This window comes from Falco peregrinus, chromosome 5 (assembly GCF_023634155.1).
Source record: "Falco peregrinus isolate bFalPer1 chromosome 5, bFalPer1.pri, whole genome shotgun sequence".
Taxonomy (NCBI): Eukaryota; Metazoa; Chordata; class Aves; order Falconiformes; family Falconidae; genus Falco; species Falco peregrinus.
The window spans coordinates 106,052,892-106,071,452 of NC_073725.1; the positions used below are offsets into that span (position 1 = coordinate 106,052,892).

At 35.3% G+C, this 18,561-nt stretch overlaps 1 protein-coding gene across 5 annotated transcripts in view; it reads right to left on the reverse strand.

Annotated features, from left to right (window-relative positions):
- Window positions 1-18,561, reverse strand: part of CACNA2D3 (calcium voltage-gated channel auxiliary subunit alpha2delta 3) — a 468,281-nt gene that overhangs the window by 23,556 nt on the left and 426,164 nt on the right. Inside the window, exons 30-35 of one of the 5 annotated variants that reach the window (XR_008747527.1) lie at window positions 17,471-17,533; window positions 14,125-14,195; window positions 6,494-6,539; window positions 4,909-4,984; window positions 2,355-2,395; window positions 1,203-1,255 (exon numbers count right to left, since the gene is read on the reverse strand). Coding sequence is in view for 2 of the 5 variants with exons in the window: in XM_055806467.1 (XP_055662442.1) it covers window positions 1,203-1,255; window positions 4,909-4,984; window positions 14,125-14,195; window positions 17,471-17,533 (263 nt within the window). In the remaining 3 variants the exon portion in view is untranslated. Of the gene's footprint in view, window positions 1-1,202; window positions 1,256-2,354; window positions 2,396-4,908; window positions 4,985-6,493; window positions 6,540-14,124; window positions 14,196-17,470; window positions 17,534-18,561 lie in introns of those variants that run through there. The other 4 variants (XR_008747525.1, XR_008747526.1, XM_055806467.1 and 1 more) reach the window with 4 other exon arrangements.

The window sequence follows — 18,561 nt, forward strand, 5'->3', positions numbered from 1 at the left end:
TTATGCAGGTACTCTGAGTGTTTAGTAAAATGCCATAGGATTAGAACTGTCCTGGCTACAGTACAGGAGTACACATGAAAGAATTGCTTATATTAATTCTGGAACTAAAATAATAAAACTATTTTATTTCTAGGAGCAGAAAAGATGATTAACGAGTGTCTAATCACCTCTAACTAGATGTGCAGAGAATGCATTTTCCCACTAAAATATACTGCAATTTACTTTGAAGAATGGCCTTGAATGTGTAAGTCTATCAATTATTGTAAGTGTGAAGAATGTGAAACCAACATCCAGTTTATCACATGATCTTGAATCTACAATACTTATAAACACAGAGAGTTCCTGAAATTTTTGAAGCTGGTGTATGTTAACATAAAAGTCTCATTTTAACATGATTTCTTTCCCTGATAGTTACTTTGAAAGCTGCATTTAAGATCAATCTCTGCCCTCTGGCAACAGCCATCCAGTTAAATCTCCTTTACTTTTATTCCTAACTTTGATGAAAGCTCATAGAATTTACAATTAAAACAAAATTACTACAATAAAAAATTAGTTCTATTTCAATAATGATAAAATTCACTTAAATCTGCAACTCTGCTATTTGTTAAGAACAAGAATACAACATATAGGTTAATAATAAGGCACATTTTAAGGCTTCCTCTTCTCCATATGATATTTCTCTGTGATTTCTTAGGCAATGTCTCTTAAAAGTAATGCTCATTATGTACTAAGTGGAAATGTTAGAAGAATTAGGCAAGGTAAAAAAATTCGGCAACATACAGAGTACACCTTATCTAGCATATACTGTAAAAGGTCCATCTGAACAGAATTTTGAGAACTGACAAACACCACAGTGAATCACTGTAACAGTTTTCGATATTGACAACAGCCCATCCAAGCAGCATCATAAACAGCCAGACATTTATGCAAAATTTAACAGTAACCACAATAATAAATTTGGTTTGCAAGTGAAGTAAGTGAAGACCATGAATAATGTAATAGAAGTGCAACTGCGCATTCGTATAGCCAAAATTTTCTCAGATTTTAACAATGTAAAATTGGAAAGCAAAAAATTGACAAATATTAATATATTTGAAATCATATAATAAACGGCAACATGTACAAGTATTCATTAATCATTCAAAAGTAGAACTGTTCAGTTCATACAAATATTCATTAAGTTGTTAATAAAATTTACTTACAAGACAAGCTCAGTCATAATCCATTTTACTGCAGCAAAGAAGGCATTATAAGGCTAAAGAGAAGCAACTCATTTAATAAAAAGGTAAAACATGCAGTATTTATATCTTAACTGAATTCTTCATGTAAAGACAATGTTATGGACATTGAAATGCATGGGTAGCATGAGAAAAAGAATAATAACTTTTTCTTATGAAAAAGCAAATATTATTATATTGAATATTAAAATATATAGCAATGCCATTTCCTTTTAAAGTGGTTGGTCATATGCACAGATTATCAGTTGGAGGAGTTTTGCAAATGATTCTTAAATCTTTAACCTCTAGGGGTTCCTATTTCCCAGGCTATTGCTGGAGGAAGAGCTCTGAGCTTTTCTTAGGCTGCAATTCACAGGCTTGCCTCTCTATAATGTAAATCTCTGTTCATTACCTCAGACTAATTAGGCTAGGAAAAGCTTCTGAAGTTTGAATTTAGCTAAATGAAGTTATCTGTGCCATACTGAAGGCACAGTTGAAAGCACTTTAAAGTAGTTTTAAAGATTCTTCCCTCCTCCCTTTGTTTTTCTGGATCATAACAAATACAACAAATGCTTTGAAAATCCAGTCGTTACAGTGCTTCTACTACATTTTGAATATTTTGGTTTTGAAAAGAATATCAGTAGGATTAGTCTTTTATGAAAGAATCTCAGGCAGAAAAGTCAGTTTCCAGAAATCTGGAAAAGAATCTACCCTTGTCTCACTCCTTTGTTAGGGTCTCCTAGTTGCCTAAAAGTTTGCAGGCTTTTCAGATTCCATCTCAACAGAGTATTTTAGCACATGTAAGAAGTCATATTGACTTTAACAGAACTATTCAGATACCTGAAATCATTCTCTACTGTCCTGAATCAGCACCTTACTGCAGCGGTGCCATTTTGCACAGCAGTCACTGGCCATTTGTAGTGTTCAGAGACCACAGATTATTTCTGCACAGGGCTGATAACTCACTGAGCCAACAAACTATTGTCTGTCAGTGGCATGAAAGACTAAACTAGCAAGCTAGCAGAATGCCTAATGCCCCAAACGGTAAAGATTTTCATGTATTAAGGACTATCTTATAGCAAAAGATAAAAAACTACAAGTCTTGCCTAGAGATTAAAAGAAAATAAAATTTCAGACCTGTGGGACATCTTGTTTATTTTCATTCCAAATCACAAAACCTGAAATTTCACACCCAAGTAATTAACTTTGTTGCATACGTTTGTTTTCATAATGCCAAATGATTTAGTGTAAAATAATACATTATTACTTATGAACAATACATATTTAATGTAAAATATACTATGTATTATAAGATTATTTTAATGAGAACTAAAACCAATTTAAAAACTTAATGTATCTTAAAAGTATTTTCAATAATATGAATAGAAATCAAGAAATATAATTTGTTTTGAAATTTTAGTAGAAAAACTTTTCATTACATTGATAAAAGTACATTCTCGTGAAACATGATTTTAGTAAGACACAGCCTTTCCCACCCAAAGACCGATGCTTCAAAAACTGTAAGAATTTTATTCTCTCTGTACCTAAACCATCATTAAGAGCCAAAGGAATCGAGCTGGCTGTCTCTATGGAACTGTTACTTTTGCAACAAAGAGGTCCTATGGAGAGTTATCTAGGATTTGAATAAATTAAACCAAGAAAATACTGTAAATAACAAAGTATCTGGATATCTTTTAAGAAGCAATCCTATACTGGTAAAGAAACGGACCAGATTATGTATAAATCTAGTCCATCCCTAATTTTGCATTTTTATCCCACAGGCTAAAAAGCTATGATGGAAAGAGGGGTCCAGCCCTGACACCTTTTTTTCCACAATTTTGGTAGAATGTTGTGATAGATCCTTTAGCAGGCATACAGTCTTTGATGCCCGTGCTCCACTCCAATGCTGTTAAAAATAGGAACTTTTTAAAAGAGTCCAGTCTTGTCCCTATACATATTCCTGTATTTGTAAAGCCATAGTTCTCAAAAGGAAGGATAAACAATTGTGAACAAACGTTTTGCTTATATAGAAACTATACTGAATACTGCCTAATAACTTGATCTACATGTACAAAACCAGGCATAAACTCAGGAAAAAAATACTTCTGAGGAATCTAGATCTAGCTGTTTTTAATGCAAACTGTCTTTATAATTTCTCTTTTGTCTTGGTTATTAGAAGTGACTTAACCAAGAGGAAAATAATAAAATAACTGAAGCTCTGCCCCACCTTTCATGTTGAACAACACAAAAACTCACTTGAGGTTTAAAGAAGAGTTTGGCTATCTTTAAAAAAGTAAAGAACATGCTTTCTGTGTCTCAGTATATCCCACAAGAGTTGCAGTTTTTTCTCAATAAAGAAAGCTGGACAAAAATTGGATTAGTGAAAAATCTCTTGGATTAAAGCCCACTTGTAAGAGAAAAATACTTCAGCTTCACATGCAAACTGAACTGAAGCCCCAAGCCTTGGGATGGATGGTTGCTGTTAAGAGTTGTAATATATTTTAGTTTTTTTCCTGCAAATGTGATTCACCACATCCCATTCTATTTCACTGATAATTTAAGTCTCATTGCTCAGCCTAGTACTAATCTTTACATCCAGACAGGTTTTTTTTTTTCAGATTCAGGCTTTAGCAGGTAACAGATTGATAAGTGCAGTAAATCCAGATTTGCAGGTATTTAAAAAACACAGTGTCATGTAAATATGTAAATGAAAACATCCCAAAACACATACAATTATTAAACCCTGAAAGCTATATGTATATATATTTGGAAGTTGCCAGAACTTTTATATTTACTCAACAGTTTAGTGTGTGTAGGCTTATTTTTCTCTTGCTAGATCCCTGTGTATTTAAAAATGCTGTCAGAAAACTTTTCCAGACTGGTAAAATTGCTAGACTAGTTTGCTGCTGTCTTTACATAAGAATTGTTCATGCTAATACTGTAATAAATTTGTTAAAACAGTTCCTTTGTAATATGCAAAACCTAAAATTTATCTAACAGCTTATCAGTTCTTATCAGTTCTGATAGATTATTATAGTAATTGGTAAAACATACAAGATTATAAAATATCTTTAGGGTTGTTACCTAGATATATGGTTTAGCAACAAGGAAGTCTTGCCCTTGCAAGACCCAGCTTGATTCTTAGAAAGTCTAACAGAGGGACAGGGTTTTGATTGCAAGACAGGGGTTCAAATGCATTGAAATTCTACCTTAAAAGACATCTTTAAATACTAAGGAATAAAAAATGTGTTAAAAATCACTGATGTGCCTTGCCAATGAACCAATCCTTTCATTAATTAAAAAAAAAAATAAAAATTGAATTACATTTCTGCCTGCATGTGTTTCCATACAGAAAAGGCAGCTGTGATTTCAGTTCCCCAAACTAAGCACAATCTATCACCAAATTTACAAACTCCTAAGAAGGAGGATTCATATTGTGCAATGAACATTCTGACAGAAGCTCAAAAATGGTGGCCCAGCATTAAAACATATTATATAAGTATTTGAACTTGAAAATGCTTAACACTTTGCATTTGTTTATGATGAACCGTTCCTTGTATGCACTGAGATAAATGCAAGAGCTGTAAGCATTCCAAATCAAAATAATGGGCTTACAATGGCCATGAGGTATTTGCAACAATTTTCTTTGATGATTGCATGGAAAGGTGCTCAGAAAATTTACTATACTTACGTCCAGTAAGCTATGGGCACTGTCGCTACTCTCTTTGTTTGTTCTACACATGGCCTGGTAGTCATAAAGTGTAATTCTACAGAGAAGAACAGAAAACTGCTTGACTAAAAGAAGAAAACACAGTGGAATAAAAATGATGATATGGAACAGTCTGCCCACAAAAGTATATAGGAAAATAAAACTTGTAACAGCAGCAGGGAAAAGAGGGAAAGGGTCATTAAAATACAGGTTACACAGAGGAGAATAAAGGCAAGAAACACTGTGAAAACTTTGTAAGGATTTTATCAGACTACAGAACAAACCAAAAACATAACTGAAGAGACCAGGGAAGATACACATACAGTGTAACACACAATGGTATAAACAATGTGAGGAGGAGGAGGAGGAGGAGGAGAATACACATTCAACATGATGCTTAAACAGTTGGTTCTGGACTAAGGTCAGCACATTTAGCCCCAGAAAGTGACAGAACCTATGCATTTGAGGGGCTTCTCACAAGAGACCACTACTGAACTCCAGTAAAAGCAGAAAGACACTTCTACAGTTCCAGCATCTCAGTGCACAATGGATTTGTAACAACATGGTGTTGATTCCAGAGAAGAGAGAGGTGGAATTTCAATGTAACCACAGCACAGGTAATTGAAGCAGGATGGGTTTACTTTTGCTTCTTAAGAAAAAATAAATTTCAAAAGAAAATATTCTATGTCAGGTACCTGCTGTAATCAACATATGCTAGAAGCCTCCTCAGATGCATAGTAAATGGGGAAATTTCTTTCTGCTTGTGATTTTACTCATCATTGATACACTTCAGAGATCTAAATGTAAAATCCAGAACTCAGAGATAGTATATGGAGTTGTGATTATTTCTCTAAATCTGTCTGTCCATAGAACAATTAATTAACTATATCCATTCACATAAACAGCATTTAACATCTATAGCAGATGTAAAGAATCTTTAGTTTGTAAGTTGCAACAAGTGTAAAAATATAAAAGTCACTAGTATTATTTGAACATATCCATTTGCCTTTTGCATCATCAGAAGGACAAAGGAACACAATTAGACGTCGATGGTTTATAGATGTATGAGATGGGACTTCAACGTTTTGCAATGTGTGCCTTGCTTCTAAGGGAAGAGGAAAGGAGAGCACACAAATCCGGCTACGGAAAGGATGTCCCAGAAGCTGCCAAAAACAGGTCATGAAATGCATTCAGCATCACCATGAGGCATTCTGCGCTGCATGCCATGAAACGCTGCAAGCTGTACCAATAAAATGTTGTAATCCATTGTTGTAGAAACAGTATATAATTTTTCTGATCTAATTTTGTGACAGCAACCATCACTAAAAGCTTCTTTATCATGCCTATATTTTCTTTTTGGCTTACAGGCAAAATATCTAGTATATTGGATCTCGCAGCTTCAACTAAACATTTAGTACATGGTCATAGTGCTTACATTATTACTTTTGACTTATATTCAGACTAGGAATGGCTAGGAAGCCATTGTTTTGTGGACTGGCAGAGAGAGGCACATGGTAGACAAACGCATAACTAGAGACCTAAACATGGGTGTAAGTTGAACACTGACCATATCTGGCAGAATCACGCCCACAGCCAGATCCGCGCACACAGATCTGCCAAGACAAACAGAGCAGTACATGGTGTAAGCTGTGCTGCCTGTGTGGCATGCAGTAATACACCACTTTCCCTAGCTTTTTTTTTTTCTTTTCTTTTTTTCCCCCTTTAACCATGGTCAGAATCTAGCCCCTGTAAGACAAGCTCTACAGCTCAGCCTTTCCAGTCTTGGTCGGCTGGATTATCTTATTCCTCTAGATCCAAGGACCGTGTTGCGTGTTAACTCGGATCTCCTAGTGATGGTGGCAAGTGGCAAGCGATAAATGTACAGAGAAGGGCAATTTATGATGTTAATGTGCTCTCTGCAGAGTAGTTAAGGAATTCTGTATGGATCAAATGGTCCCATCCCTCATTCAATACCTAGCGTTACAAGGAGAATAGCATTCAATTTTGTCTTCATTCCTTGAAAATGGTTTTCCAATATAAGTCTGGTGATCGTTTGGTATTTCAAAGTGCAATCAGTTTCTCAACCTTCAATTTCATACAGCAGAACTGCTTGGTCAATCTGTGGACTTCATTATTCTGCTAAGTGTTAATCAAACACTATTATAATGTGCCATGTGAAATATCTGTTATAATTTGAACTTCACTTTAAATATTTGAAAAAGCCTTTACCCCCTTCAATATTTGCAATTGTATTACATTTCTTATGTAATTATGACATTGTAATAGATGTGATAGTTTCTTTAAAAGCTTAGAGAAAAAGTCACTAAAAGACTAAAATACGTATTCACACAAATCATCAGAAATATAATTAATATTGCACCCCAACCTGTCAGATTATATTTTTTGTAGATTATCTTATTGTATGGTAGGGAGATCTAAGATTGTACTGTGAGCAAGAGGAACAAAAAAGGTAAAATTTATGTAGTTATGAAAAAAATCTGTTCATTTTAACAGGGGAAAAATACTAAATGTTAGAGTGATGGCAGAAGGGAAGAGTTGTAATAAACAGCCTCAAAATCATTGTGGAATACTGCAAAATTGTTGTTTGGAAATGCTTGAGTATCATCTGTAGATGATCTTATAATAGGTTTAGGTTTAGTAAGTGTATTTGAAGGTGTTTCCAGTGTGAAGATTCTGGTTCAGAAACAAATTAGAAAACAGATAATCTATGGGAATTGAATACTACAAAGGAGAAAATCCTTAGAAAGGGACAAGGCAGACAGATTTCTTAGCAAAAGCCTGGAACGAGTTTCATTTTTTTGAGCAATGTATTCCCATGCCAATAACTTTCAAAGTGGGCAGGTTCAACCTATCTGAATGTTTCAAAAGCTGATTCAAACACCACTACAGGATGTGCAAAATACAATGGTGAAAGCATTATTGCAAAATGATCTTAAAAGACCTGATTCTTCCGCACTAAAAACAAATAGGAATTTTGCAATACACTTCCAAGATCAGTGGATGAAGCCCATAACCATGTTGAAACATGAACACTGCAACATATTGAATCAATTCCCGATTCTCTGTCACTATGAATGGTATTAAAGCTTAGTATAAATGGGTTCCAAGGCATTCACAAATTCAAATCCAGTTTTGTTTTGGTTTGGTTTTATTCTTGTAAATGTAACAGGAAGGTAAAAGCCTTCCAGCCCTATTCTTTATAGAAGCTACTACAGTATTTGTAGTCAAAACAGTGGCCCAAGACACTGCAGTGCTTCCAAGTTCAGGTGTCATTTCCAGAATGTTATTTTATTGCTGATTTCTTCCTGAGATTTTAGAAAATAAGCTTTCTTCTCACTCAGACAGACTTAACTCAGTGTTGCAGAAAGAAAAGCTTCCAGATTACCCTTTCTGAAGTGATTGTATTTCAAGTTTAAATAACTCTGCAGCTAACTGTATCCTGTCCCAATGACTATAGTGAAAATACCTTTCTGCTTCCCACAGTCTCATTTTAAGTCCATCTAGATACCCAAGTCCATGCTATATATTACAGCATCTCACAGGAGCACTTTTGCTCTTGCTATAGACAACATGCTTGAGACTTTCTGACATCACCATGCTGTTAACTGCCTATATTTCCACACCTGGTCACTGAAGTCTACAGAGCAATTGTTTTCAATATCAGTCATAAGACAAAAATGGACTATGTGCTCTAACTAATCGTTAACTAACAAAAAAATAACTTGCCAAAACCTAAATGTGCACCTCCATTGTATATAACGTCAGGGGCCAAGAACCTTTTCAATATCAATTTCCTGATACAGTAAATCCCAGTCTTGTACTTTGCAACGTACTTACAATTGAGTATGAATCTGGTTCAAGAAAATTCAACTTCTAAAGACCTACCAGCAACACAAGCTATATCAACAGCTGTACTCTATTGCTCTCAGCTAGATTGTCAGCACATCTATAGATTTCTACTTGGTAGTGTAAAATACCATCACTGACAATTAACAGCTGAAAGATCTTCAATGCATAAAATGTCAAATGTTTTGTCACCAGTTCAAGGTTTGAGGGTTTTCCTATAGTATGTAGGAATAACAAGGTTCTTACCATGGAAGTAAATGTCAAGTCCATAGAAAAAAAGGAAGAACTGCTCCAATGCGCCAAGCAAAGGAACCCATAATACAGGAAGTCCTAATTATTGACACTATGCTTTACTCAGTAGTCTATGTAAAAAGCGATGGTGACTACAGCTCACTCGTGGTGGAAAGATGTTCATCAACTCAGACTCAAAATAGGCAGTCCGTCTGGCGTTCTTGCAAAAAAGGGGAAGGAGGGACAGTGTTGAATGGTATGAAGAGTAAAGTAGTTTCTAAAGTCTAGAGAAGGTCCTTGTGGGGAGGTAGCAGGACACTGTAAGAAATCCTGCACTGTTGCTGCTCTGGCTCTCCCACCTTCATTGACAGACAGATTATTAGTGTCCAGAAGCTGTCAGACTAATACCTTTCACCACCAAGAAAATCAATGAAAAGCGTAAAAATAAATTACAGCATTTTGACAAAACAAACTTGTCATCACATATCTTTGCCTTTATTGTTCAGCTATTCCCCATTGCCAAGGTGCTCCAAAACATAACCTGTAAAAAAACCTACAACTCAAACTGATTTCCAGCATACAGAATGACAACCCTTTTACAGAGCACACATGCCTGGGTTTCTCCTTAAGTGGGTAAAATGATTCCCATATACTAATACACTGCATTAAATTAGTGGTAATATTTACAGAGATATAACCTGTAACAATGCCCAAACTCAGTTTCAAGACATTAATTTTAGATGTCATATGGACACAATATGAGCAGAAAACATACCACACAGCAGTGCGGGAGTTTCAGAGCACAGGTACCAGATGCACAATGCACATCTGGTAAATACAAAAAAAAAATAAAAAAAAATTCAGAACAGAGCTCTTCTTGTTGGTAATAACAAGAAGGAAGTGACAGATATTATTTGGTTCTTTTGTACCTACTTGTAAACCTGTATTAGACATTCTACCTTTCTGACAGCTATTTCATTGATGAAAATGGAATGTCATTCTTCAGGGAAGTACAATTACATATTATTCATTTAGAAATTGAAGATTAAGGGTGCAGGCCTCATACACTCTCTGCAGTGCACATGACAGCTAATATAGAAGATAATTATTGGATATAGTCTGTTCATTTTCCTACCTTGAATGTCTTTTGCCTGACCATACCAAAAAAAAAAAAAAAAAAAAAAATGCCTATTGATCTACCTGACTGTTTTTTGTGGTATTTATGCCATAAACATAAGGTACATTTTTAGCTTACTTTTGCTAAATAAATCGTTGCTAAAGATAGGGAAAATTTATAATATAAGAACTACTACATTACAGAATGACTACATCACAGTTGCATTTGTCCAACACCAAACCCACTAATTCCAATTTGAAATGTTCCTTCAGACTATCAGTGATTTTAACCAAAGTATACATCTACATTCAGAAACATTGCCAAATTAAGAGAAGTTGAAGATTGATGACTGTAAAAATCCACATGAAAAGAAACACAAACTTTAGATATATGTCCATTTAACACCTTCATCAAAAATTTAAGAATATCTTATTAAAATGAATGCTTAAATAAGAAAGAGTGGTCTAAATTAAACAGAAAAATATCCTTTGTTTGGAGGCTGTGCTGCCTCAGTGGAAATTTCCATCCTGTTGGTGAGCAACTAGTTACTGTTTTTGTGATTTGGCTTTAGGAATGTTCTGCTCTTTGCAAGTAGCTTAGTAAAGAGTTCTGATTTTTTTTATAATCTTATAACCTGGAGGCAAAATACTTGGTCAGTTTTGCTTATAAAGCAAATCAATACAGAGAGCTGAAAGTCTGCCTTTATGTGCATGCATTTGGAGAACACAGGTGAAGGATGTGGACTGTCCCGTGCTGTAAGGACACAGGCAGTATGCATTCCTCACTAAGAAGCCCAGGAGTAAATATAAAGGAATCAAGCAAGAAAACCCGAGAAGCAAAAGAAGCTTTCAAGGCAACAAGAACTTAAAAGTCTTAGCATCTGGGAAAGCTGGAATTCAGAGATGCACCGTTTCAGCCATATATCCTGACAACATAATGAAATACCAAAGCATACATTCTTCTTCAGAGGCTAAGAGGATGCCTGGTGCAAACAGAACTGTTAAGAGGAAATTATGATGCTTCCATATTTGTCTTATAGAATTGCTTAGTTTGCTTCTACTGGAAGGGATGAAAGTGTTTTGAAGTCAAGAAATACTTAGTTTTCTCTTACAGATTTATTAAGTTCATTTCTTTGGGGATCTCATTGCTTTTATAGCCTTTAATTTTTCTGATGCTAATACGGGGGTTTTTTTTTTAGATTTTCATGTTTTGAGCAGCTGAATCTATTTTTTCACTGTTTTTATGTAAACAAAGTGCTGAGGAAACTATAAAGAAACGTTTTTCTAACCTATGTGAAGCAGATACTTTTCCATAAGCACATCATAATTTATTTAATAATAAATTTAAATTATATTTAAATTACTTAACTGTGTGCAATATTCAAGGTATAAGATAAACATAATTTTGCTAAATGAAATCATAGAACATGTCACGTTGCTGTGGAGGCACTGATATAATTTTTCTCCCTAAATATAAAACCCATAAACTAAGAAAATATACATACATACATATGTACACATTATTCAAAAGAAGTACTGAGCTTAAAGAAATTGAGGAGGGAAGGAGGTATTTAAGTTCGCTTTAAAAAATAAACAACGAACACAAAAATTGAATTTCATCCTGCTGCAGGTTGAAAAGAAATATAGTCAGCAGCAAACAACCGGCTTTTGTTGAACACTTCCAGCTCAATCCTCAAAAGAACTTCTATATCGCTCCAAATTAGTGGTAGTTGAGAGAACGCACAAAGGGTTATTTCATTCCTTTTGTGGACGGAAAGCCTGAAAGCTGGCATGAATCAGTGAGGTGGTAGCACATATCTGCACTGCCACACAGATTATTGGTGTAAAGGGAAGGACTCCCATCCCCATGGTTACTGGTGTTAGTAAAGTCTTCTGTAGTGAAGATCAGGCACTCTAGAACCTTCTACTTCTAAACTAAATGAAAAAGCAGCAAGACCAGATCAAGTGGGGCAAAGTGACACCATTCAACTGCTGGACAGTAGATGTCATATAAGAAAAAAATTGCAAGAAACAATGGCTCTGGGTATTATCAGAACAAAATGCTAAGGAACAGACCTTGCTTTCTGATTTTGCCTCCATAGTAAGAACAGCAATGACAACTATAATGCATGTAGTATCTATATTGCTGTGTTTTCAAGGAAAATGGTGTGGTAACAGATTTTGCCACTGCATCAGTTTAGCGTGTTTTTGTTTGTTTGTTTGTTGGGGTTTTTTTTTCTTTTCTTCTTCTCCCATATAAAATAAATGTTGGGAAAGCAAAACACAACCCCACACAAAGAAATCAGTGTCTTTTTTATAGACAACTATTTTTCATAAGACCCAGCAAAGATTTCTTCTGCGTATTCACTGGAATAATTTATTTTAAAGGCCTCATCTAGCACAGCTCAAAGACAATTTGTTGGTTTGGAGGTTTTTGGGTTTTTGTTTGCTGCACAGAGCTATCTGCTGTACAGCAGGAAAAGAGGTGGCTTATTTAGTACAATTACACCACTTTGATTCTTGCCCATTTTTGACTGATTGGCAATGGCCAGTTTATTCTGTTTAAATAGTCAGCTCATTGTGTTTACATTTTCTTTAGCATGCAGATCAGTTGCACTGAGCTAGTGGCTCCATTATCTGTAACTTGGAGCTTAAGATCAGCAAAATCTCAGGCCAATGATCCACGCCAAATTGGCACCTGCCACAGTTCATGTGGAATACTCAAGCCATGTAGACTTTGTTTTCTCAGTGGTGGTGCCTACTGCCATCAATTGTTCAACGGATATACTGTTTGAAATACTTTGCTAGGCAGGACAAAACAAATTGGGACAAATTAAAGCATTATCCCTTGATTTTGACTGTATGTTTTTGTTTGCATTAAATAAAATGCTTCATCTCTTGTGTAAACAGATCTTTTCATCATAGAACCCAGTCTATAAATATGTATTACTTCACTTCCTTTTACAACATATGTTAAGAATGTAGTGCTAAACACAAAAACATTGCCACCCTCAAAAACTACGATTTGGGATAATTCAGGGAGTGCTAGATCTTTCCATTTCAGGTCAGTCATTTACTGGGAGTGGTGTTCAGCTATAATGCTCAGAGGCGGCACGGAAAGCTTTCTGCTTTTAAGAGAGCTGGTTTACCAAGGAAGCACAGAAACCATCTGCTTTGAGAGCCTCTGTGTACACCCTCACATGTAATAACTAAATTCAGTGTTTGATGGGATCAGTGATATGTCTTCTTTTTATACTAGAAACACACAGGAAAATAAAGAGAAAAGTATAATATGGTCAGCACTTCCCTCATGCTGTATGAGGACAAAGGAGTAAGGAACAGTTCTTAGACCATATAAAAGCCATGAAGACTCCAGTGCTGAGTTACAAGTTAAAGGAGAAAGTTCTTTATTATTTCCCCAGGATGCATAATTTATTTCAAAGGACATCACAAAAAATCACTGTTAGTTTTTATTGTCATCGTGACAGTAAGACCAGGTCAATAGTCACAACAATGTTCAAAGGTGATTTAGCATGTGAATGAAAATGAATGACTGGCAGAACACTCTTTCCCTTTAACAGCAGGGCATTTTGCACTGCCTAGTTTGAGCAATCTCCAACTTCTAACAGGTTCAAATGTTTAACATTGATTGCATCAATGATTTGCTCTAGAGCCATCTAAACCCACTCAGTAGTAGATATGTCCCAATCCCCTTTCCGCTTGAGCACAGCAGGAACAGGAGGCACACAGTTTTTAGCATTGTAGTCAAATAAACTGTTCTTTTAACAAGAAACTCACTGTAGGCTGTCTCCAATGCTCTTCACATTCAAAGTGTATGGCATTAGATCGTACAGAAAGAGATATAGATGAGGATCCAGCCACACTGCCAGCCTTGGCCTTCTTTTATACGACTTTGGGTTTGTTTTATTTCATTTTGTTGCTACAACATTTTTGTAAGAGACAGAAAGTTGAGTTAATTCTTACCTCTTGAAGGAGCCCATTGTTAGCAACTTGTTCATCACAGCCCCTTCAACCTCCCCAAAAAAGTAACCAGTCTGTAAAAGGGAAAATGCAAGAAATTACTAGAAGCATAGATAAATGCAATACAGCACTGGATACAATTTGAAGTGGCATAATTCTAGGATCTGACAAGAGCAGCTTTGACAGTTACATAGATAGGTTTTCAGGACTACTGGCTACATAAAAAATGAAGAGGACTTCACAGACATGGCAAGTTATAGGGATTACATTTTTACCCCAAGCAGATGTGAGAGTTTAAATATATTGAGGTACATTATATAACATCTAATATCAGAAATAAAAGCCATCCAAACCGAAAGCTTGTAAAGAAAACACACTAATCTGATCACAAACCCTTGTGATTAAAATGTTACTCAAAAAAGATATAAACAGGTTGTGAGAGGATTTCATAAACAGTCATTAAAAAGCATTGTTTATAATTCCTGCATGACCTGTTTAAGGAGCTGGAACAGTACATTTCATCAATCCTATAAATTTTAACCCCATTCAGTCATTTCATACTTTAAACCACTCAGCCTGATGAATTACTCATTTTGTCCTTGTTCAGTAGATGTGGACTAATAAAAATAAATCTCTGTTGAGAAAACAAACATTCATATTATGAATTTGGTACGTAATGTGGAAGTGACTCTATAATTCGCAGCCATTCAGATGACAGTGGAAAATCTTGCATGCACAGCATTTTTCTAGTTTCGGAAGACATTTTTTATTTTAGAGCCTCAACTCCCAGAAGGATTGGGTATGTTCTCTGCATTGTTTGAAGGGAGAAATCCCAAAATTTATGGGGGGGAAAGGGCACTACACTCTCAAATTGCATGGATTCCATAGGTTTTGTATGAACTAAACCCCAATTCCATTACATGGAACTTAGCTGACCTCAAGTATGCACCTGGGAGTTTGCAGGCAGAAAAGTTACAGCCCGAGCTAAAAAAAAAAAAAAATGGCATTCCTCTACCTAAAAAGCAAGTATTGCCGTGCTTGCGGGGGGGGGGGGGGGGGGGGGGAGGGGTGTGTGTGTTGGATTTTTTTTTTTTTACTCAGGGGGAACTTGGAACATTTCCCAAAACATGTGGGTGTGTAAAGCCTCCTCAAAACAGAAGGAACATTTGTAGCTTGCGTGACTAAAAAGACTAGCTTCAATAGTCCTTAGCTGACTGATGAAGAAAGATTATCCCAACTATTGGAGAGGCAGTCAGTGTCAAAAAGCCCAAACCATAAATGACTAGTATAAACTTAGATAGTAATACACCTCATTTATCAAGTTGTGCTTCAGTTATAAAGACATTTCAGTGACAGTTCCCTCCACAAAAGCTCCATTTGTAAATGCTAGTTCTCCCCCCAAAGCAGTAACACCCAGATTATCATTATTTTTTAATACATTAGGATTTAATTGCAATTCAGATGAAGAATTACACTGTCCCTGAAGAAGATTCTTAGCACAGTTCAGGTTGGCTTTGGAAGGTGCGTAGAAAAACAGTGCTGAAGCAACCCCAAGCAGGCAATTGATAACTCGTCATCCCACTTCCTTACCCCTTCTTTATCCACAATAAATATAGTGTATACATACATCAACAGTATATGTTTAATTGTATGTGTAATTATAATAATTTTACTATAGCGTTATGAAAACATAGAAGACAACTTTACTGTCCATTTTAGTCTTAGATCCATCATAACCAAAAAACTAGCCTAATTCTGGTCCAAAAGTTGTCCACACTATATTCTTCAGGGGAATATGTCATGGCTAGTACCTTTTACCAAAGGAAAAATCTCTTCCTAAACATGTTTATTAGCTATATGATAGTTGGCTACAGCCAATCAGTTACACAAGTCACAATTAAGTACCTATGAATAATAACAATAACAATGGGGGGAAAATGAGACAAAAATGTTTTAAATTTATCAAGATTATTCTATTAATAAGTGTTTTCCTTAGGTCATTACTCAACTAAATAGAAAATACAGATTTGATACATAGATACAAGGGAAAAAACCCAAACAGCTGCTTCTAACATAATGCAGTTCATATTTAAGCAACATTACATTTTTATTCATGTTATTTTTGGGGTACCTCCTCTATTCAGAACATGCTTGACATTCTAAAAGGATGGAAGCAATATATTTAATGAAGTAAAACAACAACAATCAATTGCAGTGCTCAGTGTTGCATGTAAGAAGACATATCACGAAGAATGACTATTGCATGACAGTACAGCATGCTTAACTGTTAATGCTCTAGGAAACACTGGAAAGATAACAGTTTCAGAAAAGGTGTTTCTTCCTTGTTTATTACATGATAGTAGACTTTTCAAAGTCTTAACCAAAATGAAGTAAGGGAGAGAGGGATCATGAAGAAACATGCAATTTTGCTCTATGCAAAGGTGAAAAATATCTGTGTCTTTTTAATTTTGGAAGTGCCAGACTTCAGGTTGCAATAATCCAAGTTTTTAATTTAAAACCAAAAGCTCAGTTTGGCTTCTTTTTTGCCATTTGCTTCAAGATTTTATCTCCTCTCCAGTCACTCCTCCAAGTCACCAAGACCTCTTTCCAGTAGCTACTCCTCAGTAACCAACCTAGTCATAACATATAATTCACCCAAGGGCTAAGTAAGAGTAGATATTCCTATCCACATAAAAGAAATTCAACTTCAGACAATTCTGGCATAAATTGGGCATCATCCTGGCAGTTTTCTGGCAAAGTTAATGAGATTGGTGATGGTTCCTTCACAAGGTTTCCAGGATTGAGCAATTATACATTCATTTTTCAATAATTTTACATGGAAACAAAGGAAATTAATGTTTTGAATGGTCTTCTCATTAATCATGATTCTTGTCTCTGGTGCGATGCTGACTGCCTAGTTTTAATCCTTCATGACTGTATTCACTTCAGAAAACAAACTCCTCAACTAACAGCTCAGTAAAATTTCATTATCTCAAGTTTGAATGTAAAAGCTCTGTGTCCCCAGTGTCCTCCCTCCCTCCTCATCCTTTCATCATGGCAAAAATGCAACAGAGAACTTTTTTTTTTTTTTTTTTGTTGGGATAAAAACATCTTATGGAAGACAATTCTGTAACAAAAAAAGCCTTTTAAGAGAACATTTATAAGCTTGAGAGAAGACCCTGCCCCAATGGGAGGTAGAAACGAAGCTCCTGTGAGAAGCAATTTAAATTCTTTGTTTAATTTAATGTTACTAATTCCTTAACATTTTAAGATAGTGGCCTATTTAGAAAGCAGGTAATTTTATATCAATGTATTACATGAGAAGATTGAATAAAAATCTTTCACTTACTTGTCTATAGTCTTCAGACACTAAAATAAATCCATTGTTATCTATTAGGTAACAGTTTATTGCCTGAAAAATAATAAAAAACAATTTTAATTTTTTCATTTTAGGATACAGCAATAAGTGAATTACTTTAATTCCAAGTGACTTCTAAATGGGTGAATTCTTCAGGTTGCTATAATGGTACATAACTTCTAAGTGAATATAGTCTCAACTTATAGGATGTTATCTGATTTAATTTTTATGCATTTCCTTCATGCAAAACAAAACAAAGAGGTGTACAGAAAGGGAGGATATAAGATAATTATAAACATACGTAAAAAGGACAAGGTCAGTTCTTTTATAATCCATTATTAAAAGTTTTCCTTTTAACTAAGTTTGCAAAGGCATAGAACTTTGTTGCTCCTGATGGCTTCTCCTGTGTTTGGAAAAAACCATCAGCCCAATATCATTACCCTAATGATGTATTAATGAAAACACAGTGTCAGCCTGGAGGACCAACAGGGGACCAGGTAATATTTTTTAATTTGTTCATTGGGGGATGGGACCAGAAACTTCTGTAAGAGGCCCCACAGGTCTCCTAAAGCTTTTCAAATTGTGTTTTTAATTGGGAACTGGATTTAGAGGTAGGACTGTTAGCTTTTCATAGGTCAGCTGTATGAACTGTATAAAACAAGGTAAACCCAAATCAGTGCTTCCCTCCGTATATGTATGCGCTATTTTAACCTCAAGTGAATTACTTGCTACAGGCAAAGTTTTAATTACGGTGCTTCAGAGTTTAAACATAAGGTTCAACTCAAACCTTGATACAACTCAGTTTCTCTTCAGTATTGCCAAATACCTACCACAGCGTTAGATCTTTAATGTGGTTCTATTGTTGGTCTAAATCAGCATTTTGTCATTGTTTCTTGAATTTTCTGTGAAGTTTGTGTAAAAAAGAAAAAAAAAAAAAAAAAAAAAAAAAGAGGATGTCTTCCAATACAGGAATCATGGCTTTGCTTTTAATTCAAAACCTTTCCTGCTGCAAATGAACTACACAGACGTGACAAAATATACTTTACACTCTGTAGATGCAGCAAAATCTGCTGTTTCAGAGA